At 43.9% G+C, this 24,550-nt stretch overlaps 1 protein-coding gene across 1 annotated transcript in view; it reads right to left on the bottom strand.

The window, feature by feature from the left end:
• The window catches only part of PAX5 (paired box 5), a 198,831-nt gene that overhangs the window by 38,401 nt on the left and 135,880 nt on the right, over window positions 1–24,550 (bottom strand). The window contains exon 8 of the mRNA XM_067553470.1: window positions 24,208–24,309. Coding sequence (XP_067409571.1) covers window positions 24,208–24,309 — 102 coding nt within the window. The remainder of the gene's footprint in view (window positions 1–24,207; window positions 24,310–24,550) is intronic.

The following is a 24,550-nucleotide window of genomic DNA, read 5'->3' as shown; positions in this document are numbered from 1 at the left end:
CCCACCCAAGCTCCGCTTAAACTACCTACGCAACTGGAGCTTTCTCGGCCGATGATTCCCAAACTTCCTGCTTCTGGTCACGTGGCTGGAAGCAGGAAGTTTGGGAAGCGACCAGCTGAGAATCACTAAACTGCCCGATGCCAAGGGCAACTGGACCATCAGGCTTCCCGAACTTCCTGCTTCCAGTCATGTGACCGGGAGCAGGGAGTTCAGTTTTTTGGCCGGCCCACCCCTGTCAGCCAGAGGCCCCGCCAGAAGATCACACCTGGCTACAGCCCTGATCTAGATGCCTGTTACCCTCCACCCCCATCCCGATTTTGCACACTTGCTATCTGGTCACCCCAATACAGTTCAGCACCAGAGCTGCTTTCTATTGGGTTTCCTCCTGGGCCTCCACCCCTAACTAGAGTCTGGCAATTTCATATTTGCCTGTCTTTTTATTGTGCAGTCAGATGGCTTAGAAAGAAGTGCTTCTTTCTTTCAAAACAGCCTGCATTCACTGATCTATTCTCATCTGGCTTGACCCAATGCCCATCGAAGCCACAGAAAAGATGTAGAGTGAAAGGCCCAGATCTTCACACACACTTGAAATCAGTGGGAGCCCAGCACCTGCACTGCTTTGAGGATCTGGACTGAAGTGTTTTGGGGCAGGTCCTGTCATTTACCTTATGTTTGTACAGAGCCTAGCACAATGGAGCCTCAGCCTGTTCGGCCTCTGGATGACACATAAATGTTACATAAAATAAATGATGTCATTATTATTAGTAGTAATAATAGACTTTGAATCAGGAATATCATGTTAAATATAGGTAGGAAGAGGCCTCTATTCTTACACTCCCATATGTATCTCTTCGTACCACATAGCACAATGCACAGGAGGTGGGAAATGCATGTGAAGTTTTGCATGACTGACCCAATCCTGCCCTCTTTAGTTTAATTAAAGGCTACAGAATCCAGGCCTGTGCGGTCAAGAAGTCAGTTCTAAAATTCTTAAAAATCAAGTTTATATGCTGCAATTTATCAACACTGGAAAACATAGCCAGCACCATAATCAATATCAGTTTCTAACTGTATTCCATATCCCTCTTTCTCCTTTTGGACCAGTAGCGGTATTGACTCTGGAATAAAGCGGAAGACATCAATTTGTGTGTAGCAGCCACCCTGGCATGCTTTTCGTTTTGCCTAGCAGAGCAGCCTCTAGGATTACACTACACAAGTTCAGTTACCACAAACAAGCCAGGTGCCTTAGGCGTGCTACAAGAAGAAATGATTGTGTAAACAGACTTTCATCCATCAGCATTAAACAGCTCTGAACGGGAAGTCCTTCTGCAGCACACGGAGGCTTAGGCTGAAAATCAATATCGGAATATAAAAACCCTTAGCGACATTCCGCAGACCCCACCGGTAATGGGGCAAACAATGGTTAGCAAGCAGCAGGAGCTGCATAGGCTGGGGAAAGTTTGGTGGTGAGGCCTGGCAGGCCCCCCCACACACACACATACATTCCCCCCTGCAAGGGTAGCTGTACACTGCTACCAGTTGACGTGACTGATTTATTTGACTGAAACTAGCCAAACTGTCACTTAGGAAGTGCCCCCTTGGTGCCTCTTCTGGCTGAAACTACTTGAGGGTGGGATCTCATAAGCCGTTCCTGTCAGGGATTTCAAATGAAACAAGCCACCGAATGTGAATCTGACAGCTCGGCTGCCGAATTAGGGCTATTTGCATGCTAATTTTCACCATGCTTAACTCACTGGCAGACCTAGAGCAAGAAGCAGCCTCTGCATGTTTGGAACAATGCTTGACTGATCTAGCTGCGTTAACGAGCAAATTATGGTAATTTTGTTATTACAAATGCATAGAAATTTCCAAAGAATGGAGCAATACAATATGTTTTCTCTCCTCCTCCCCACTTCTAAATATGGAGCCTTTTGTTTATACACACTTTGCCTTGCTTACTTATGTTTAGATATGCATAATGTTTCACTTTAAACAGAAGAGGAGGAAATGATGGTGAGAGCAAAGAAAACTAGCACAGTGGACTGGACTATATACACTGTATCTAAGACAGTGGGGACCAGATTCAGCATAGTTCCATTGAAGTGAATGGATCAATGCCAATTTACACCAGCTGAGGATCTGATCCATAAAAGAGGTGTAAACTTCTAGGGGTAAGGTGTAAATAGGTGTAAACTCTAGCTTCTCCTGTCCAAATGGCAGTTCCTTTCTTCTCACTCCAAGGTAATTTCTAAATCAAGTTAATGAAATAGTATCTGATGGCATCGTATTGAAAACAATACAGTGTGTGTCTGTATTCCATGCAGGTGCAGTAATTACATTCCTGGAAGCTGAACATCAAAACGTATCTCAAGGCTTTTAAGATCCTTATTCTTAAATGAGAGAGCGCACCCTACTTCCATCACCGCATCAAATGCCAAGGATTTGTTCCTCAAGTGCTACTGCTTTGCATCCTTTTGATAAGGCTGTCCTTAGATAATGAAGCTGCAGATTGCAACATGCTTTTGTGACCCCCTGGGGGTTCAAGGTGAAGGGACCGTATAAGGCTAAACACTTTGGAAATGAGAGCTGGACTTTGAGCTCAATCTGTGCACGGATGACTGTGAATTAACTTTATTTCAGTTGTGCTGATTCATGCCAACTGAGGATCTGGTCTGGAATCTTCAATCCTGTGGTTGCTTATGGAAAATGTAATGGAGATTTTTCAAAATATTTCCTGTCTGGGAGGGAGGGACATCGAGAGGAAGAGTCTTTCAGAGCTTCTGTATATTTTTGGAACCACATATCTGGCATGTCACAGTTCCGACAAACATGTCGTTAAAGGTCCAGTTATGTCCCTTAGGAGCCTGAGCCAACCTCAAAAGGGTAAGGAGGACACACAGTTTATGAATCAATGAGCTATAACGGCCACTGATTCTGGGTGCGGCTGCATCCCTGGGGCCTGATGTGCAGAAGTCGTGAGGGTTCACAACTGCCCCTGAAATCAAAAGCTTCTCCGGATGCTCAGCACCTCGGGAAACCAGGCCCAGACTTGCTCAAGGTGAGCATCCAAAAATGGAAGCCACTTTTGAAAACTTTGGCTGATACCTTCAGAGGCCTGGGGTGAAATCGTGCCTCTGCTGAAGTCAATGGCCAAAGTGTGATGGATTTCAATGGGTTCAGGATGTTACCCTTGGGGTGCAGGGAGAGAGACCCCAGGCTACCCCACTACAACAAATGGCCAACACAACATCCATCCATCATCCCACAACATCCATCCTGATGTGCAGCGAGTGAAGGGCACATTCTTGCCTTTGCCCTACCCAGGCAAGGACTGTGCAGCTGCTAGTGGAGGTCTTCCACACATTGAAAACAGGACAGGAGATGGCACTTGTAGGGGGGACCAGGTGGCCTCTCCCTACCGCATGTCCTATGCACCAGGCCTCTTGAATGTTGGGAGAAATCTCAACCTCTGAGCAAGAAGGGGAAAGACTAAACCCTGCGAGTGCCATGGAGCTAGACAAGTAGCACCATCAGATGACACAGGTTGACCCAAAGTCCACTGGCGTCAGTGGGAGTCTTTCAATTGTCTTCAACGGGCTTTAAATCAGGCTCAGAAAGAGCTCAGTCCTGCAATGGACTAAGTGTGGTACTGAGCACCCTCAGCACTCACAGAAATCAGTGGGAGTTGAAGGGGTTCAGACTCTTACAGGGTCAGGCCCGCAAGCAGTCCAATTGAGGTCTGTGGGACACCCCTCATGGAGTAAGGCCCTATTCAAAGTGAGTGAGGGTAGCAGAATCTGGCCCTACGCTAATAAAACAAGAAGGCTACTCATAGTTCACCTTAGTACACAGCCTGTGCCTGCAGTAAGAATTGACTATTAGTGATAACATAAAATGGATCAGGAGCAGATGCAAATGAGACACATACAGTTTGGCCTATTGCACTGCTATCCTCTAAATAATATGTTGCAATACTGGAACAAAATAAATGCCTGTAATCTGCGTGATGAAAAAATCCTGGCTATAAATCCAGATTATGGAGCAGGGTTAGGACAGATAGCAGATGGGTTTATAAATTCCTTTTTGGGCTCCCAGGTAATAGGTACTTTACCAACTTTCTAGCACACTGAAGGAATTCCAAGCACTCGCTTCTCATTTATTTCACCTGTTTAAAAATTAAAGGCCTGATTTTGTTTTCACCTAAACAAATGTCAATCAGAAGTAACTCCACTGAAATTGATCAAATTACACCAGCTTTACACTGGTGTAAATCAGAGGAGAGTCAGATGCTAATTCTTTACTCTACCTCCACTGTTCCATTTATCTTCTGCAGTGCTATTTACAGTTTTCTTTTGCCATTCCCCTTCCTAACTTTTTCCCCTTCCATTTAACTCATTTTCATACATCTACTGTTGCATGTCAGAAGATTAGAAAATGCTGTCACAAAACTGGAGCTTTTACACAAAGGAAGACCAAATCAAATAAACACATGGTAATAAATATGACTAAGATCTTCAGAGTCCCCGGGGCAAAAAAAAGGCTTTATTAAAAAGGTACTAAATCCTAATACCTTCATTTTGATCCCAGCTCTGATATGGCACTCATGTTCTTTATACAGTAGTGATGACTCTACATTTTGCTTTGTTTAAGCATTTTGCAAGGTATATTGTTTTTCCTTTCAAGTATAGATGACATGCATTCCTACATTAGAACAAACAGCCTTAAGAGGGAAAATTCAGACAATCCAACTTCTTTCTCAGCATTACTTTGTGGTCTTGAATGTTTATGGTGACCACATGTCCTGATTTTATAGGGACAGTCCCTATATTTGGGGCTTTTTCTTAGATAGGCACCTATTACACTCCACCCCCCGTCCCAATTTTTCACACTTGCTATCTGATCACCCTATGTATGTTATGGTCATTGCTAGTCCCAAAAACAAGAATTACTATAAAAACGGCATGCTTGTTTCCAAGTGCCTAGTATTTTTGACCAGGCATCATCTTTATAACTAGGCTTGGTAGAATTTCATTTTTATTTTTTTATTATTTTGATGGATAATATTGATATTTATTTCTAAGCATGGTTTTTGATTTTAGCAATTTATATTTTCACACTTGCACAAAATGATGGGTTTTAAAGATCTTTTTCTATTTTTATTGATTTACGTTTTCACATTTGTGGGAAATTATGGGGTGGGGGGAGGGCAGACAATAATTATTTCATCCCAGTAGACCTTGAGACTCAAGAAGTTAAACTTTACAACCATTAAAACACAAATTGTCAGCATCATGTGCCAAAATATGCAAAGAAAAGAGCCTTAAATCAAATACGAATAAGTTCTCAAGCAGCATTTTTCTTACTTTGCATGTCTGTAAGTTTTGATTATTATCAATGGAAATATTTGTATTGGTTTGTGTGTGTATGGCGAAATTGGCATTTATCAACATTTACCAATAAAAATCTAATGCTCCCAAGCCTGTTTATAAACAAAAGACAGTAGTAGCACAATCGCTTCTGCTTTTCTTTCTTTTCTTTCTTTTTTTTTTTTTTAAATCCCAGTTTTGAATGTGGCTGTTTTCAGGTGCCTTGAGTCGGGTAATTGCACATAGACTTCATATGAAGGAAATTCATTTGTTCAGGGTCACTGCATGGTTTTTCATTAAAAACAAATTACCGGTGTTCAGAAAGGACATCTGGGTTTCGAGAGTCCCATTAACGACTATATTTCCAGCATCACTATCCCGGACGGTCTACCCTTTCCTGTCACCCTCCGTTCTAGGCCCCAAGAGGACAATGAGAATGACAGTCAAGTGAAAGGGAAAACATGAGGGATGAGGCCAAGTACTTAGTCCCCAGAGAAGGCAAGAAAAGAAAAGTGAAAAAAATAAAATAAAACAAAACCAGAGGGTAACAAGGGCCATTGTCTGAGCATTTTCAGCACAAGAACCAGAACAAATATTGAAATGAACTAGCGTGATTATTTAAGCACAACCTTATTCAAATTCAATTAGAATATGCTGCAGGCCCTATGGACAGGGCAAGGAGGATATGCTGCATAGTTTTAAATGGAAAGTACAAGGGTTTGCCAGGTAGACACGGCTATCTGTCCATTTCCAGCTATATTCTAAATCTGATTTTCCTCCCACTTACACCCGTTTAACCACAATGAATTTACCCCCTGTTTGCATTGGTGGGAGGGAGAGGATATCCGAGACCCCTGTCTATTTCTGAGACTCAACAAAATTGATATTGGTCAGGTGGAGGCAGAAGGATAAGCTGCAGGGCATGAAGGTATTGGGAAGAAAATAAGAGATCACTTGAACTGCAAGTTCTTTGGGACAGGCGCTACCTCCGTTATATGTGTATAGTATCCTGTATGGTGGGGCCTTGATCTCCATTTTGGAGCTTCTGGGGGATGCCACATTACAAATAAAGAGGGTTGCAAGCAGTTTCCGTGATGATGGAGAGTTAAGGATCTAGACAGGCAGAGACATTAGAACCTGGTCTCGTGACTTGCTCTGGGGCTGAAACCAGAGTGTAACCCCCACTCTGCCTGGGGGTTCTGTGTTGTTGGAAGTGCTGTGCTCTGCATTAGACGTTGGAGCTGCAGACCTACTCCCCTTCTTAGCGCTGTCAGCCCTTCTCTTACCCTACCCACATTTCCACTCCCTTCTTCCAACTGCAGTAACTGCCGCTGCCTCCTCCTCCCATCCCTGGAAGCAGGAGAGGATAGAGAGAGAAGCACTCAGAAGACATTCAGCACCTCCTGACAAACGTTGCTTGATGGTTCTTTGCCCCGGTGCACATTCAGACCCTGGACAAAGGACCACACTCAGTACTTAACTCTAGGGGCAAGCTCATTCTGAGTGTAACTCCATTGACTCCAGTGCTGTTACATCTGGGGTGAATTTACAAGACATTGCAAGGTGCAACAGAAAACCAATCACATTCTTACATGCTGTTCAATGTAAGTCGTCTGCTGAGTGTCACTTATTACCAGATACGCATCAGCGAAACTCTGGCAAGTCCCTGAACCATCAATTTCCTTCTGATGGGTGGGAGGGGGAACATTAAAATTGTGATTGAACCTCTAAAACAATGCGGGGGAGGGAGGGAGTGCAGCGTTATTACATAAATTACTGGTACATATGAATCACTTGGAATGTTACATTCCGTTCCGGTCAAGAACGTAACTAGAAAGTGGATTTTAAAAAAATAATAATAATAGCAAACATTTTGTCAAAACATTTCCCAATTATTTTTTCGAATTAAATGCTGCCAAAATGTCTCAAATCAAAGTATTTCAGCCAGTTGTGGATATAGCAGAAAACGAGGGCTTTCAGAGAAAGGCAACAAAGTGAGGAGAGGCATGGAAACACTTGTATAAAAAGAGAGGTCAGATGGAGTGGGACTGATCAGCTTGAAAGGAGATGGATCAGAGGGGATAGTATAAAATAATGAGTGGAATGAAGATAAACTGGGCGCTCCTATTTACCATTCTCATTGTACAGGACAAAGTGATCCTTTTGGGGCAAACATTGTGTCATCGGTGTTTGGAACGCACGTAGCATATTTTGGGCACAACAGCCATCTGAATAAATAATAAATAAATAAGTAAATAATCATAATAAGATACAAATTTAAGACTGATAGAAAGAAATACTTTTTTCACACAACACATAATTAACCTGTAGGATCTGTCACCATAAGTTATCTCTGAAACCAAGAATTTGGTACAAATCAGTAATGGACTAGACATTTATATGGATAATGAGAATATCTAGAGAGCTACATTAGACAAAATATATATTTATAAGGGATATAAACTCACAGGCTTTGGGGCATAAGCTGTTAAATGATGAGAGTTAAAAAGAAACTTTCCTGATGGGTAGGTTATTCCAGAATTTTTCAACATGGGGTTACTAGTTTCTTGCCTGGAATTAACTGCTGCTAGCCAGGATTCAGGATAGGGTCAATGGTCTAACCCAGTATGGTAATTCCAGTGTCTCAACCACCTAGTGTGCCAGGTGCTGTACAAAGGCAATAAATCTCTGTTTGCTGGCAGCACTTATCTCTAGAGGGTGTCTCTTGTGTGACAGAAGCATTGGCTTGGTTGGTTTGCTAATATTATGACTGATCCACTAAAGCCAACCTGCCCTTGCAGCTCTGATCTCGCAGAAGTGGGTCTGAAAAACATTTCCAACCACACGCCATTCTGGAAAGCTCACCCTGCTCGCTGAGGTGGGAACAGGAGCAAGGGAGACACCCACTTGGGAGGAGGAGGGGGAGAGCTCAGTTGGGTCCCCCTTCAGCACCAAGGGGTCACATCCTGCATCTGGATCTGGGCTCTGAGGCTTGCCCTGCCCACTGCTGCTACTGTTAGTGGTGCTGGACTGGGCGACTGACTCCCATCTGGTGGTGGCAGAGGGGGAATGGAGCGATGCAGTCGCTGTCTAGGAGGAGTAGCCATTGTGAGTTCCTTGTTCTACCCCACCATGAATCTAGGAGCTGGATCTCTAGCGATGCCAGGGGCAGGGTGATGGCTAGTTTGGGGCTCTGGAAGGGATGTTTGTCATTTGGCAAAACTGGCCAAGGGCTGCCTGTGTTTCTTCACCTTCCACGTGGCATCCCAGAGGTTTGGTTGTGAAGTTTCAGCAACAACTGGGGGAGTTCTGGTATAGTTGGAAGAGTCTGACTGAGGTCCCTGAGACCCAGTGGGCTGCCTTGGGATGGGTCCTCGATCTCACACCTGGGCCCGCAAGGTCCATGGAGCAGCCACACTCCGACTCTCCACTTGGCAGCCTATTGGCTATGGTTTGCCTGACGCCCTGGAAGCCCAGCTCCACCGTGAGGCTCTGTCCCAAGATCCAACTGGCAAAGTCCCAGAGCAGCCGATAAGCAGCCCTACTGAAGACAGCAGCAGGAATAGGAAGATGTGCAAACAACAGGGCTCCACCCTGCTCTAGACTGCATGCCTTCTGCACCTGTTCCCCCAGCTTGACTCCTGGCATCTGACTTGTGGGCCCTGACCTCCAATCTGTCTCCTACTCTTTTTACCCAGCTTGAGTTCTGAGTCCGAATTTGTGACCTAAATTTCTGATCTCCAGTTTATCGCCTACTTCTGAGTCCCCAGTATCCCAACCCAGCTGACTCTTGACTCCTGTCTCATGACTGAGGACTTGTCTCCGACTAATAGGTCTAGCTGCCATGACCCAGCCATGGCAGCTTGTTCACACGCAATAACCCTGCAGAAGCCAGCCCAGTGCAAGAAGAATGGACCCAGCAGCACAACTGCAGCCACCAGAAGCATCAGACTTGCCCAAATGGGCCTCCTGAGTCAAGGGATAACCAACCACTGCAGGCCCAAATTGCACCACTGACTCGGACAACCAGCGGCTGCGGGAGTAAGTGAGGCAGCTCAGCACTGAGAATATAGCGCTGCACACCCAGCCTTCAGCCCCTTGCCTTGAACAGGGACCGGCGATACCCTTGCCTGAACGGTTCGACGGGAACTGCCAGCAGGTCCGGGCCTTCATGAACCAATGTCACCTTCTGTTCCTGATATGAATCTATGCCTCTGACCCGGCCAAGGTGGCCCTGATAATCAGGGATATTCGCAATGACTGAATGAAACTGGTGGCACTGTGAGAATATCTCCAAGACAACCTGGCCCGGGAGTTCATCTGCAAATCAACTTGTAACCTATAGATATAGGTATTTGCTAGGTGAGGCAGAGGTATCAGTTAAAGCAGTAATGTAATGAGCCTACAAGGCCTATAAGACAATAGCTTAGTTAAAGAAGGCATAAAGCCCCATAAGCCTTAGAATAAGCACCTAACCGGGAATGAGCCTAAATCATAAACTATCACAAGATAGAATGTTGTAATGACTAAACTGCTGACAAGTAACCACAAGATGCTAGTTTATACCAGCTTGGGATATTTTAAGTTAGGAACATCAGCAGATGTCTGACCACAAGAGTGCCATGGTAACTAATTGATATATATATGTTAATAAGCTTGAGATAAATGCTCTAGTAACCTATGGGAAAAGGGCACCCCAACATTAGTAGGGTGAGGAATTAAAAATAAGGAAAAAGGGGAGAACCCTTACTGAACCTGCATTAGGCATAGTAGCATCAGTATAACATATTATAAAAGTTGTATCCCAGCCTGTGTGCCTTGGGGAGATATAAGTCCTGGGAGAGGCCAGGATGATCATCTCTAGTGATGATGATGATGATGATATTGGTGAGCATGAAGATGAGGATGATGACTAACCCTTCGGGTCCTTTTACAAGGGATGGTGTGAGTATGTGGAGCCTCAGACGCACATTCTGTATTATCTCTATCTACCTTGTTGGGTTGAAGTGTTTGTAACTTTGCTAACTGTGTTAATGTTTTAATAAGACTTACAAATATAGAAGGCTTTTCCTAAGTGTAAGTGTTGCAAATCGGGGTCTCCAAATGAACAGTAATCCTAATAATACTGGACCTGATCTGGGGACAAGAACCTGATAAACCTCAGAGTGTTAACTGGGAATTCATAAGTAATCAATATAATTAATACACAACTAATAAATCAGACAACAGGCTTCACCAGGTGATAAAAAAAGAGGACAGTAGCCTTCACCTCAGTGTTGATTACCAAGCCCTTAATCAGATAGCAATCCAGAACCATTACCCACTGCCCCTGATCCCCAAGTTGTTGAACTGTGGTGGGCTGCCCACAGTCCATCATAGATCTTCAGAGATCTTATCTGTATCAAAGAGAGATGAATGGCAGATTGCATTTCAGACCCACTATGGCTACTTTGAATATTTTGTTATACCATTTGGACTCACTAATGCCCCAGCAACTTTCCAACACTTCATTAATGAGACCTACTGGACTGGTTCATGGTGGTTTACTTAGAAGATATACTGATCTTCTCAGATGATTTGTACCACTACACCACTCATTATGACAACACAGTCTCTACGCTAAATTTGAGAAGTGCACATTTGATCAGACATCAGCCTAGTTCCCAGGATTCATCCCGTTCCTGGAAGGAATCAAAATGGATCCATGAAAGGTCCAGGCTGTTCATGACTGGGCAGCCTCCTGCAATGTGCATGACCTACATTTTTTTAGATTTCTCAAACTTCTATTGGAAGTTCATTTAGAACTTTTCAAAACAAGCCAAGCCCCTTACTGCCCTACTCTGGAAAAATGCCCATTTCCATTGGTTGCCTGCGTGCATTTGAGTCGTTGAAGCTTGCCTTCACTACCACTCCAGTATCAGCCCACCCAATGGTCCATCTAGCCCAGTATCCTTTCTTCTGACACAGCCAGTGCCACATGCTTCAGAGGGAATGAAAAGAACAGGGGAATTATAGAGTGATCCATCCTGTCTTCCAGTCCCAGTTTCTGGCAGTTGGAGGTTTAGGGACACCTGGTACATGGGGTTGCATCCCTGATCATCTAATTCTTTTTTGAACCCATTTATAGGTTTGGCCTTCACAACACCCTACCGTAATGAGTTCCACAGGTTGTCTGTGCATTGTGTGAAGAAGTACTTGCTTTTGCTTTATAGCTGTTTCCTATTAATTTCATTGGGTGACTCCCGGTACTTTTGTTACATGAAGGGGAAAATAATACTTCCTTATTTACTTTCTCCACACCATTCATGATTTTATAGACCTCTATCATATCCCCCCTTAATCATCTGTTTTCTAAACTGAACAGTCCCAGTCTTTTTAATTTCCCCTTGTATGGAAGCTGTTCCATATCCCTAATAATTTTTGTTGCACTTCTCTGTACTTTTTCCAATTCCAATTTTAATACATCTTTTTTGAGATGGGACAACCAGAACTGCATGCACTATTCAAGCTGTGGGTGTACAATGGATTTATAGAGTGTCATTGTGATATTTTCTGTTTTATTATCTATCCCTTTCCTAACGGTTCCTAACATTGATAGCTTTTTTGACTGCTGCTGCAGGCTGAGCAGATGTTTTCACAACCCTATGATTCAAGACCTATTTCTTGAGAGATAACAGTTAATTTAGAACCCATAATTTCATAAATATAGTTGGGATTTATTTATTTTTTTTAATTTGGAGTATATATTTAGTTTGAGCCTCTATTATGGTGTTTTTAAATAGTTTCCATGCAGCTCACAGGCATTTCACCCTTGTGACTGTTCCTTTTAATTTCCATTTAACTAGCTCTCTCATTTTTGTGTAGTTCCCTGTTCTGAAGTTAAACGATACTTTGGTATTTCCTCCACCCACCAGGATAGTTACATTATGGTCACTCAAGGAAGCTCATTCCTGCTGAGTGAAACTACGAGATCTTGGACAAGGACCTTCTGGCAATTAAGACCACTTTCAAGGAGTAGCAACACTACTTGGAAGTGGCCTGCCATCTGGTCCAAGTGTTTACTAACCATTAGAACCTGAGGTATGTCTGCATGGCCAAGGCTCTAAACCAACAACAGCTCTGGTGGCCCTTATTCTTCTCTCAGTTCAATTTTACATTCACATACTGCCTTGGAACAAGAAAAGTCAATGACGCTTTGTCTTGAAAAAATGGCTCTGATCCACAAGACTCAAGTCTGGAACCAGCTCACATTTTCAAATCCCATAATTTCCTTAATCCGACTTCCCACCAGGACCTATGTGCACTCATCCACTCTGCTTCTGTCTCGGGAATTCTGCCCAATGAGTTGGCCATTATCAACCAACAACCACTTGACACTCAGGAGAGGATCAGGTTCATAAGGGAGCGCCTGTATGTTCCCCTGGGACTTGTGAGTGTGGCAGTTCTTCAATAATGCCATGACTCCACCCTGACAGGACACTGAGGGTAATATAAAACCCAACAATTAATGTCCCATTTCCTCTGGTGTGCCTGAGTGTGCCCCATGATAGAGACCTTTGTAGTTTCTGGCAAGGTGTGTGCCCACATTAATATCCCATGCCAGAGACCCTGCAGTCTCCTCCATCCTCTGGACACATCGCCTCAGCCCTGGGAGGCCATTTCCTTGCACTTTGTGATGGAACTACCATAATCTAATAGTTTCAAGACCATCCTGATGGTGGTAGATCAGTTTTCAAAGATGGCCCACTTTATTCTCTACATGTGCTTACCCTCTGTGGAGGAAATCACCTGGTTCTGGTTAAACAATATAGTCCACCTTCACGACCTTCTGGATCACATCACCTCTGACTGGGGGCTGTAGTCTACTGCCCACTTCTGGCACAAGGCCCTACATTTATTAGGAGTCCACATACACCCGTTTTCTGCCTACAAGCCTCAGTCGAACGACCCAATGGAAAGAATCCACCAAACCTTCAAGCAATATTTACAATGCTACATCAACCATCATCAGGATGAGTGGTCTTCATTCACCCCATTCAGAGTTCTTGTACAATTATGCAGACTATGCATCCACGGGCCACAGCCCATTCTTTATCAACTATTGGTAATAGCTCTGATTTCACGCACAACTACATACATTCTCCCCCCAACCCATCTGCCTTGGACTTAGTACAATACATCCATCACATCCAAGAGAAGGTGAAGGAACACCTTGAAAAGGCAAAGGAGTACTACAAAAGGCACGCAGACAAATGTAGAAAACAGATCCCCGCCTACACCACAGGATAAAAGGTGTGGCTTTCAACAGAACACTTCCACAAGGACAGACCCTCTCAGAAACCTGCCTGTACCAGAGGGACTAATCAACCCAGTCACCATCAAGCTCCAGCTGCCTTGATCCCTTAGAGTACACCCTGAATTCCAAGTCTCACTTCTAAACCCATACACTGAGAACACATTTCCCTATAGAGCTCAGTCACATACCTTCTCCCACTCACCAGTTCAAGGACAGGGTCAGGAGGAATACACTGTACACAAAGTCCTTGACTCTAAGATCCAGCAGGGCAAATTATGGTACCTGATTGATCAGGAAAATTATAGCTCAGAGGGGCACAGTTGAAAGCCAATTGAAAATGTTCACACTCCTGACCTGGTTTGGGCCTTCCATGGGAGCCACCCTGAGAAACCTGGACTCATGTTGCCCAGAAGGCACTCTAGGGGAGGGGGTGATGCTATGACCCAGGGGTATCAAACCCAGGCCCACAAAGTTCATTGGAGCAGCCACACTCCAACCCTCCACTTGGCAGCCTGCTAGCAATAGTTTATCTGAGACCTATGAACTCCAGCCTCAGTGTGAGGCTCTGCCGTTGAGGACCAATTGGCAGAGTCCCAGAACGGCTGATTGGCCACTGGCCCTTCTTAAGCCAGGAGCAGGAACAACAAGCCATCTGAAAAACTTGGCATCTGCTCCTGCTCCCCTGGATTAATCTGCTGGCATTCCCACCCATTTTGACTCCTGGCATCTGACTTCCGGTTCCTAACTTCCAGTTTGTCTCCTGCTTCTGACCTCCCACTATCCTGATCCAGCCGACTCTCAACTTCTGTCTCGTGATGGTGGGTGTCAGCTCTGACTACTAGACCTGGCTGCCCATGACCCAGCTGTGACACTGGGCACTCACATGGCATGAAAACCAGGATTGCCTATATGCCTGGCACAACTTGTAGCTCCCCTCATCTGATACCTCCTACCTCTGGTGTGGAGGAGGGGGAGCGGTGGGAGGCTGGGTTCCAGGTAGGATCCTTTGGCAGGCCCCAGGGTGTAGAGGGAAAACAACCTCATTCATCATTGGGTTTATATTATCCTGGGGCCACTGATGCCAGTTGAGTTGCATGGAAAAAGCCTGACAGATTAGTTTGGGGTAATAGCAATTTTAAATAAGGTTGTGACCTCTGCGTTTAACCACACTACGGCGTCTGTCTCATTGTTTCCATGTCCACAGCCAGCATACGTTAGGAAACAGTCCTGCACTGATAGAGGCGTGAACTATCTGATTGAATTGGTGCCTTCCATCTCTATGATCATGCTTATGATTCTGTTATACAGTATCTTTTCTATTTTAGAGAATACTTCTGTACTCCATTTAGTCTCCTGCCGTAACTGATTTCCAGAGGGACTGCTCTTCTTCTGCTCTTTATGGCTCATTGAATTAATCTCTGGTACTACTCTGACAACAAACTCTTGTGCTTAGTAATAAGTGTAGGACAGAGGCATTCAAAATTATAATCCTGTGGTACATTTTCAGTGAGAGATGCATCTTCAAATCTTGTTAACATGGAAGAGGAGCCATGCATTTACCAAATCATCCATGCAATCTTTCAGTGCTTTCCAGGGGAGGTAAACTCAAAATACAAGGTCGCTGAAGAACAGTAAGTGTATACTGCCCCTGCTTTACTGCAGGATGGCACGTGACACACCCAGAGTTCAGGAGTGCTGAAAAATCCAGTTTGTATAGATTTGGGCAGTAATGGACAAGGAGGAAAGACACATTCTCAGACATGAGGCAGAAGATGCACAGGCATATTATTTACTGACCGTAATGAGAGCTAAGGCCATAGATCACGTCGGACAAAATTCAGCAGCCAAATGGTGATTTTGCCTTTTGGTCTATGTGTGTGTTTGTACACATAAAATAGGCGAATGGGTCAGAGTACTTTCTCTGTCCTGCAATTTTGGGCTCTTTCCTTTTTCTAAAGGCCATGTGCCCATAATTACATCTGTGGTTCCATTTAGGAGCCGAATACAGCTTCCATTGCAGTCAATAGGACAACTCCTACTGCCTTTGACAGCAGCTGGATCAGGGCTTTAAGTCAGTGGTACTTCTTGCATGAGTAAGACAAACGGGAGATGGCTCCAGTTTGGTGGTGTTCTCTCACTGTTTCTGTTGTGTGGACAAGCAGATCTCTGTGTTTTGGGGACTGCGGTTTCAAGGGCTGGGGGGCAGGAAGACCAGAACAACCGAGGAAGACATCTTACAGGAGATAGGGAAGCTCAACCCTTAAAAGGACGAGTCCCCAATACCGCAATCTCTCTCCAGACGCCTTTCACAGGATCTGTAACTTGAACAGTCATTCATGCTAGACACATGTCCAATTTTACTCTGAGTTCAGAAGAATTTCAGATGAATAATACCTGTAAACTGCTGTTTAACTGCAATGTACTCAAGTTTCACCATGTGCAAACTTAACCAAAACTTCTGGGCCTGGTCCAAGAGCCCACCCTCAGTTGGGACCTGATGGAAAGTGCAATAAAGTCAATTGAAAGATTCCCGCTAATTGAGATGGCCTTGAGTCAGGCTTTACTCTCATTCCCGACTCCCAGCTCAGTGCCCTATTCACTGGGCCACACTGCCATGTAGAGCTAATGGGATATATGCAAATACATTTCACTCATCGCTAATTCAGCACCTAAGCATGTCCTTAAATGTCTTGATGAATTGCAATGGACCTATGCACATGCTTAAAGTTAAAGGCCAGTAAAAATAAGGACCAGTAAAGGTAAGCAAAATAAAACATACTAGGAGCAATATTCTTACTTGCCAGGTGTAATGTTGTATCCTATTAGGTTGCATTATGGAGCTAATTTCCCCTTTCATTTACACTGGTGCAACTTCACCGGTGTCAATGGAGTTTCATGGATGTAAATAAAAATAAAATTTAGCCCTACAATTATACAATCTGTTCAGTGCTTGTAAATAATGGTGCCTAGCGTAAGGGTCTGTGTATTTTCAGTCGATCTTTCCAAAGCCATCTATAGGATCTAGGTGTTTATTTTCCATTAAAATGAATGGAAAATAAATGCCTAAACCCTATAGGTTGCTCTGAAAATCTCAACCATTATGAATCCCCACCCTTGTTCCTTGTTCCTACTTTGGAGCATGCCTCCATACAAGACCCATGAATTCTGTACATCTAGACGTGATGTTATCACAGAAATATGCAATCAGCTTTTCTGCAGTGCCACTTGGAAGTGCTGCTTTTCACAGGCAATTTTCCCAGGAGTGGCAGTCAGTGTGATAAGACAACAGGTGTGCAGGGACTGCTAAGATCCTGATGGGGAAATGTGTGTTTCTGGGATCCCAAAACGTTCCCAGGCTCTCATTTTACAAGGCTCTCATTTTTAAAGCGCACTATAGAACTCGATTTTTCCAGAGAAAGTTTTTCAATTAATAAGCTACCTGGTTTAGGTGAGCGGGTTGCGAGCTGTATTGGGAGGATAATTCTCTTTGCTGATATATGTCATCCTCCTTTCCAGCACAGCAGACTGGCCACAGAGGAGAATACACGCTGAATTCCTGAAAGGTGCAGGGGGCTGGAGAGCTGCAGTAGAAAGTCTTGTGCTCAGAGCTCCGTGAGAACTGGATTTTCCATTTAATGGGGAAAGGCATCATTTGGAATTTTCTTCTATTCCAAAAATGGAACAAAACCATAAAAACTTGAAAATTTCCCCGAAAACAAAATTCTGAAAAATAAATTCATCTCAATCACAATGTTTTGTTTTGATCAAATCTACACATTTTGTTCCAGTTTTGACCTTTAAAGAATTCTAATTTCAAAATGATTTTTGTTCCAAAAATGCCCAAACCGGACATTTTGAAATGATCTCAATGCTTTGTTTTGGTTATTTCAAAACGAAATTTCATCAAAAATGACATGTTTTGAAAATAGGTGTCTACATCGACGAAAAATGGCATTTCTGTCAAAAACCTGTTTGGATAGAACACTCCTGATCAATTCCACTTATGCCTTGTGTATGCTCCATAGTGGCAACCCCCATAAATGCTGGCTCTGCTTTAAAGCTGCAGCAGAACCACAGTTAGCTATAGAATTAGTTATGAAGCTCAGCTCTGCCTAGTCCAGAAAGTCCCCTTAGTTTCTTAGGCCCAGATCCTCAAAAATATTCAGGCGCCTAACTCCAACTGAAATCTATGGGAGTTAGACACCAAAATATATTTGAGTATTTGGGCCTTGGTTAACTCTTGAGGATCCTATCAAGTCATCAGGAGCCAGAAAACTCTTCCTAATTCCTTAGCTATAGGATTCACATTTGATCTAATGGTTTACCAGCTTTCACATCGCTAACTACATCAGTAGGAGCCAGGTAGTTAATCAGGATATTTTACAGTTCCCTAAGAGCCCTTCAGTCAGAGACAGTCAAGCCTGGTATTTTTAAACCCTGGATGCTTTATGTGGTACCCCGCCATAACACAGTAAAGCAAGAGACACCCTATTTACAAAACCGATCAAAAAGCAAGAGAGGAGCTACTCCAGGAGGTTCGATCTCTCCTTTGCAGCCCAGGCATTTCATTCAAAACTGCATCCCCCTAACACTTTCTTAGAGCTTGTCCCCACAAAGACAATAGGAAAAGTTGATCTGAATTAATTTTTAAAGTGGATTCTTTAAACTGGATTAAATCTCTGTGTGGATGCTCGTCTTCAGAAAGTGGTCTTAATTCAATTTTAACTCTGAAAGTAAATTAAACTAAACTGAATTAAGGCCATTTTAATTTAGAATAAGAGAGCCCACACAGGAGTTTAATGTACTTTAATAGTCCACTTTAAATTTAGGTAATTCAGATTAGTTTCCTTGAGTGTCACTGTGCATACAAACCTTTATACTTAAGGCTTTGGAGCCTGGTGCACTGTGCCAGGGTAAAGGGACAGTATGTGGCCTGGGTGGAGCTAGTCCCAATGTGTCCTGTCTCTGCTCTGTCAGGAACCTGAGTGGGAGACTTGCCCTTCCTCCAGGTCCTCACAAAGAACCAGATTGCCACCAGACCGGATCTGATGCAGGGGCACAGTGGGAGTGGCAAAAGGAGCCTCCCCCACTCACACTGCCCATTGCAATTGCAATCCCTGTACTGGGGGGAGGGGCAGAAACCGCTCACTGGAGTCACCCACAAGGGCATATGGCACCCCTAGAGTGATGGGAGGGAGGTCCATGAAGCATGGACCCTGGCTGTGCTCCCTCTTCACACTGGACCACAGATCAAGACAGACGCATCATTCCAAAGGGCCAGTTGGGAAGGGATTGTGCATGTCCTGATACACAGGCCCTCCCGGAGCTCTCCCTGGTAGCTGGCCCTTTACATTAAGTTGAGATCAGCTTTCCTGTTCCAGTCCAGGTGTGCCTAGTTTGGGGAATGCGGCGGGTGGGGCTGCCCCCTGGGAGTTATGAGTGAGAGCTCAGAACCCAGTAGTCCTGAGAGCAAAGCAAGCTCTGAAGGAGAGCGGAGCTGGGCTGAGAGCTTCCGGAGGCGATGCCCCTAAAGGAGGGAGTGGGGAGAGATCCCTGGGTGAGCCGTGGAGCCACGTGAGGCTGGTGAAAGCAAAAGGCAATCAGGGGGTCACTGCAGACTTGCCCAGGCCAGAGACATAGCCAGAGAGGGCAGAAGGCTGAAAGCGGCAGAGGGAGATGCCTGCTGCCAGCCCTCTGAAAGGGAGGCCCCGCGTGAACTGAAGGCTGGGGAACAGTGGAGGGATGAGCCCACTCAGCTGGTCTGGGCAAGAGCTGGAGCCCTGGTGAAAGATGCCCAGGAAGGACTATCCTGGGATGATTTTGCTTTATGGTAGCGGAACTTCAGTGCATGGAGTTACTTGGGGTTGGACTGTTGGGACAAATGTACTGGTTGGACTATCCTGGGATGATTTTGCTTTATGGTAGCGGAACTTCTGGCAATAACTTAACCCCACAAAAGGGCTTTCAAGACTCAAGAGGGAAACTGAGGTGCGGGGCCATGTGCAGGGCAGCCCTGAGGCCACTAGAGGGTGCCCAGGTGGAGGCCACGCATTTCCAACACCTTTGAGAAGAAGGAGGAAGGGTGGGTCATGGGTGGCGGAGTGACAGCAGTGCCTGGGGGAGGGCAGGAACTGGCACGGAGCCGAGATGATGGAGCTGAAGAGGCGGCTGGTGGAAAAGGCCAGGCCGGTAGGGAAACGTGAGGTTCATTGCCTGCTGAGATGAGCTGTGGAGCTAAGGACGGGTCAGAGAGGAGAACGGGGAGGGATACGGGAGGGAGGGGGAAAAGCAGGGAGGGTGTGGGGCCTGGTGTGAGGATGGGGGGAAAGAGAAGAGAGTGAGGAGCTAGGTATATTCAGCTCCCACCTACCATGTTCGAATCCACAGGACGAGTATTCTTCTCCCTGAGTTGTGAGGGTTAACCCTCATTCCCAGCCCCTCGGACACATGCTCTATGAACCCTGGCAAACACTGCACGAACACAAACACTGTAACTGGGGACTGGGTTATTCACAGAAGCACAAATGATGTTGACAGCGACAAGAATGCAACAAAACATCATATGTGTCTTATCATGTCGATATTCCTCCCATGTCTCTAAACACTTTACTGACACAATCACTTAATTATAGCAGTCATTCATGGCTAACAATTAAAGCGCTTATCAAATAACCACATTTTTAGCATATGCTCTGAATATTATTCCAGGAAAGTGGCAGGTCTAGGAGGCAATCCCAGAGAACTGGTGAAACATACATCCCCCCTTGTATAAATCTGAGGACAAAATAATTCAGCCATATCAGAGCACAAACACAGATGTGCACGCAGCATTAAACCTGATCTGTCACCTACTTCAGAACCAAATCGTAAAAGACTGTACATTCAGAAGAAGCCTCTGAAACTGGCCCTTCAAATGACAAGAGACAAGTGAGGACAGAGAAGGTATTTTGGACTCTAGTTAGCAAATCCTCACTTAAATGAGAATGAGAATTTAGAAGAATTGCAGATGACCTTCAACCTAGCTGGAGCAGAAGGTTGTTATTAAAAGAACCAGTGAAAGGAACATTGCAGTTATTCAATCTAATGGGTCACACCAGCCTACGTGTAGTTAAAAATAAATCTATTACACAGAGAAATCAGCTCAAATGAGTCTAGATCACTGCACTGCCTCTTTCTCAATTCTGCCGAATAATGTGCTATTTATCTTAGGTATTACCATACCTGCCCATCTCAGGTACCATTACTTCGTCGTAGCATCTGAGCACTTCACAATCTTTAATGTATTTATCCTCCTAGCACCCCTGCGAGGTAGGGAAGGGCTATTAACCTCATTTTACAGATGGGGAACTGAGACACAGAGCCTAAGGGCTTGGTTATGCTGTGCCGCAGTGCAGACTCCAGGGCTGTGCAAAACACAGAGCATGAAGTGTCGTGTTCTAACTGCCCCATGGGGATGCTCCTGGCCCAAGCGAAAAGGTACCTAATTCACATTAACGTAGTCTTCTTTCAAACAGGATTATGTTAACACAAACTAGGTATCTTGCAGTTCATGCCAGCAGTGTCCACCTGGGACAGTTACAGTGGAACACTTCGGTGCGCTCTGCAATTCACCCTCCCCTGCTAATCCACACTGCAGCACAGTGTAGATGTAGCCAAGTCTTTGAAGGATTTAGGCACCTAAAGATGCAGATAGACCCTCTAAAGGGATTTTCAGACATGCTGCAATGGGAGTTAGGAGCCTAACTTGAAAAACCCAACTGACTGTCTTTTTGTTCTGCTTGAGTACAGCACCTAGCACAATGGGTTCCTGGTCCATGCCTGGGGCTCCGGAGTACAATGCAAATACATATGATAATAATAACAAATAAGGACTAGTGAGATAAAATCTTGACAGAGGCTATATGAGAAGCACCTTGAAACACCATCACCTACACTTTCAAAAGCGACTAGTGATTTGCAGTGCCTCAATTTTCTGGTGTCCAAGTTGGGGCACCATAAAGGGGCTGATTTTCAAAGAGCAGATGCTCAGCACCTTCTGAAAAATCAGGTCTCTTCCAGGCACCTCAAACAGATCACCCAAACTCCCTAGTCACTTTTGAAAGTGTAGGGCCCCCTCATCTGGAAGGGTGCAGATTGTTCCAGGATGCAAAATAGGACAATCTTTTTTCTTTCACCTCAGGGAGCTGACATCACCTTAGATAAATGTTCAGGGTATTTCGTTTTAATAACAACTGCATAGTAGCAGGCTTAGCATTAAAAGCACAAATTTGCTATAGGCATAATTTAACACTTGCTGCTATCAAGAAGCTTCATGCAAACCTTCCGGTATTCAAGCTGGCCCAAGTTAAAGACAGCTCTTGCTAACTGGAGATCAGTTTCCTCCCAAGATACCCAGGATGAATATAGAGAGAAGAGTGTTTAAACAGCTTCTCTCACAGTCTTGCATTACTTCTGCTTCCAGATTTAGAGAGAACGAGGAGGTCAAAGTAAATGAAGTTAACTAAACTTTGCCACTGTTCAAAATAAAGCATTGTTTTGTGTTCAAATTTTAACTGAATGATCAAGAGTGGGTTTTTTTATCCTGACTAGTTCACTGATCCCTGTTCCTAGCTGCTGATCAGAGACGGTTGTATAACTGCAAAACACGTTTAGGGAAATCTCATTAATAAGTACTTTAACACTGATGTGATTTTTTTAAGATTCTTAATATTTTAAATCGTAGGAAGTGACTTGCAATCACAGCAAGGTGCTGTTGCATTTTCAAGGCCAGATCCTCAGCTGATGCAAATTTCTTACACTCAGTTGAAATCAGTAGATCTATTTATACCAGCTGAGAATCTGGCCTGAAGTTCCTGGCAATTTTATTTATTTGTATGATGTAAATTCTTACAGCTGTATAAAATAAGCCATTATTATAGCACATTTACTTTTTGAGGGGAAAGTTATTTTTTTGTACCTATGTCAATCTTTATAAAATCCCCCCATATGTTACTTGCAATACCATTGCAACACATTTTCTGGGCAAAAATGGACTAAATGTTATTCCCAATTACCTGATCCATACTTTTAATTCTTAAAAATAATTTGTAGGAAGAATGAATGGGTTTTTCTTAATTTCCTAAAGGTATTAATTACCAGGAGACAAGTGCAATCAAGAATGATCATATATTCAAACTCCCGCATGGTCTAGACATAAAGCCAGTGTTACCAACTCTTACGCTGTTATCACAAGTCTTACGATATTCTGTTCTTAAATCCTCAGCTGCTGGAGTCATGTGATTATCAGCTTTTTTTTTTTTTTTTTTTTTTTTTAAACAAAGTGAGTTTCTAATTCTCAGGCCCAAGAAATAAAACTTGAAAATAAGACCTATGTACATCCTAAAGGCCCAGCAAGCAGAAAGAAAGTAAAAAAAAACAAAAAAAACCCACCAAATATTATTTTTAAAAGTCCCATGATTCTTAAAAATCCCTGACTCATGATTTTATAATGCTTTTGGGTTTGCAATATTGTATCGTACTTTTCCTAGTAAGTAGCTGTGGCCTTAACATTTAGATCAAAAATTGTCAGGGCCAGATTCTCAGCTGCTATAAATCCATATAGCTCTTCTGAAGTCAGTGATTTTCATCATACTTAAATGTCAAACCCAGGAGTAAATACAATGTAACACTCTCTGAAACCCCATCTCTCTCTAACCTTACCACTATCTGTATGTTTAAAATACCAATGGTTTGATCTAGGATCATAGATGAATAATTGTGGATCAAAAGTTGCTAATAACTGATAACCCAAACTGTATAATATTCATAGGAGCCTCATCCTCCAAGATGCCTCTTACGAAATTCAGCTCCCATTGATTTCCAAGAGGTTGAGGATATTCAAACCCAGTTCATTAAGGGTATTTAGGCACCTATCTCTCACTGATTTCAGTGGGAGTTGGGCACATTAAGTACTTTTGAAGATCTGAATCTGAGTGGCTTCCAGCAGATGATCAGCAACTCCCATCACAAGGCTAGTGTTATCTCAAAAACATGCAAAAATAGCTTACCAAAAAAAAAAAAAAGAAGGAAAGAAAGAAAAAGCCTGAAGAAAATTCAGTGATGCATGCATTAAGATTTTGTATTTAGTAAAGTAACAATCTGAACACTTCCAGTCCAACAAACACTTGGAAGAATGCAACTCTTTTAGCCCACTGGCACAAATATGTGTGACGTGCTTACAATTAAAGTGTTGATTAAAATGATCCTCATGACGAATGGGGGAAAGTTTGAGGCTCTCCCCACGTGACCGGATCAAAATGTAACCAACTGCCAGGACATGGGGCTAAAGGCTTCCCTGACATATGGGATGGCATAATTTGCTTTGGCGGTAGAGAAGTTAGGCTCACCCTTGCACCAGAGAGAGGCTGGTTTGTTTATTTAGACCCGCTTTACATCTGCTCTTCTCTTTTCATCACTGTAATTCTGTCTTCTGCTGGCATCAGTGCAGAACAACCAGAAAGCACTTGGCTTTGCTTCTGTAAGACTGCTGTTTTTTTTTAAACTCACCAGGCACCATTCCTGTCAGTGCTGGAGCAGAGTAGCTGCCCTGTCCAGCAGGGGGGACGTGAGGAGGGTATCCTGGGAGGGTTGTGCTTGCCAATTCACGACCTGAAGAATCAAACCAACAAATCACCATGTGAGCATTCACAACCACTAGACATGTTTTTACATTTCCCTGAACACTCAGAATACAGGCCATGCATTTGTCATAACTGTACAGTGAATACCAAAGTGGGAGTTTTAGCTTGGCAGGGAGAGAAGAGACAATTCCTGTCTTTATAAGCTGCCATAAAGCTCTGATAAAGCGAGAGGCAGAGAGAGACGGCGCACACGGCTCTGTGCTGAGGCA

Source organism: Emydura macquarii, unplaced genomic scaffold, assembly GCF_026122565.2.
Source record: "Emydura macquarii macquarii isolate MOO-44397 ecotype Brisbane River unplaced genomic scaffold, CSIRO-AGI_Emac_v2 contig_1451, whole genome shotgun sequence".
In the NCBI taxonomy this organism is placed as follows: Eukaryota; Metazoa; Chordata; order Testudines; family Chelidae; genus Emydura; species Emydura macquarii.
The sequence above is the reverse complement of the archived record's forward strand: the minus strand, read 5'-3'. Positions and strand labels throughout refer to the sequence as shown.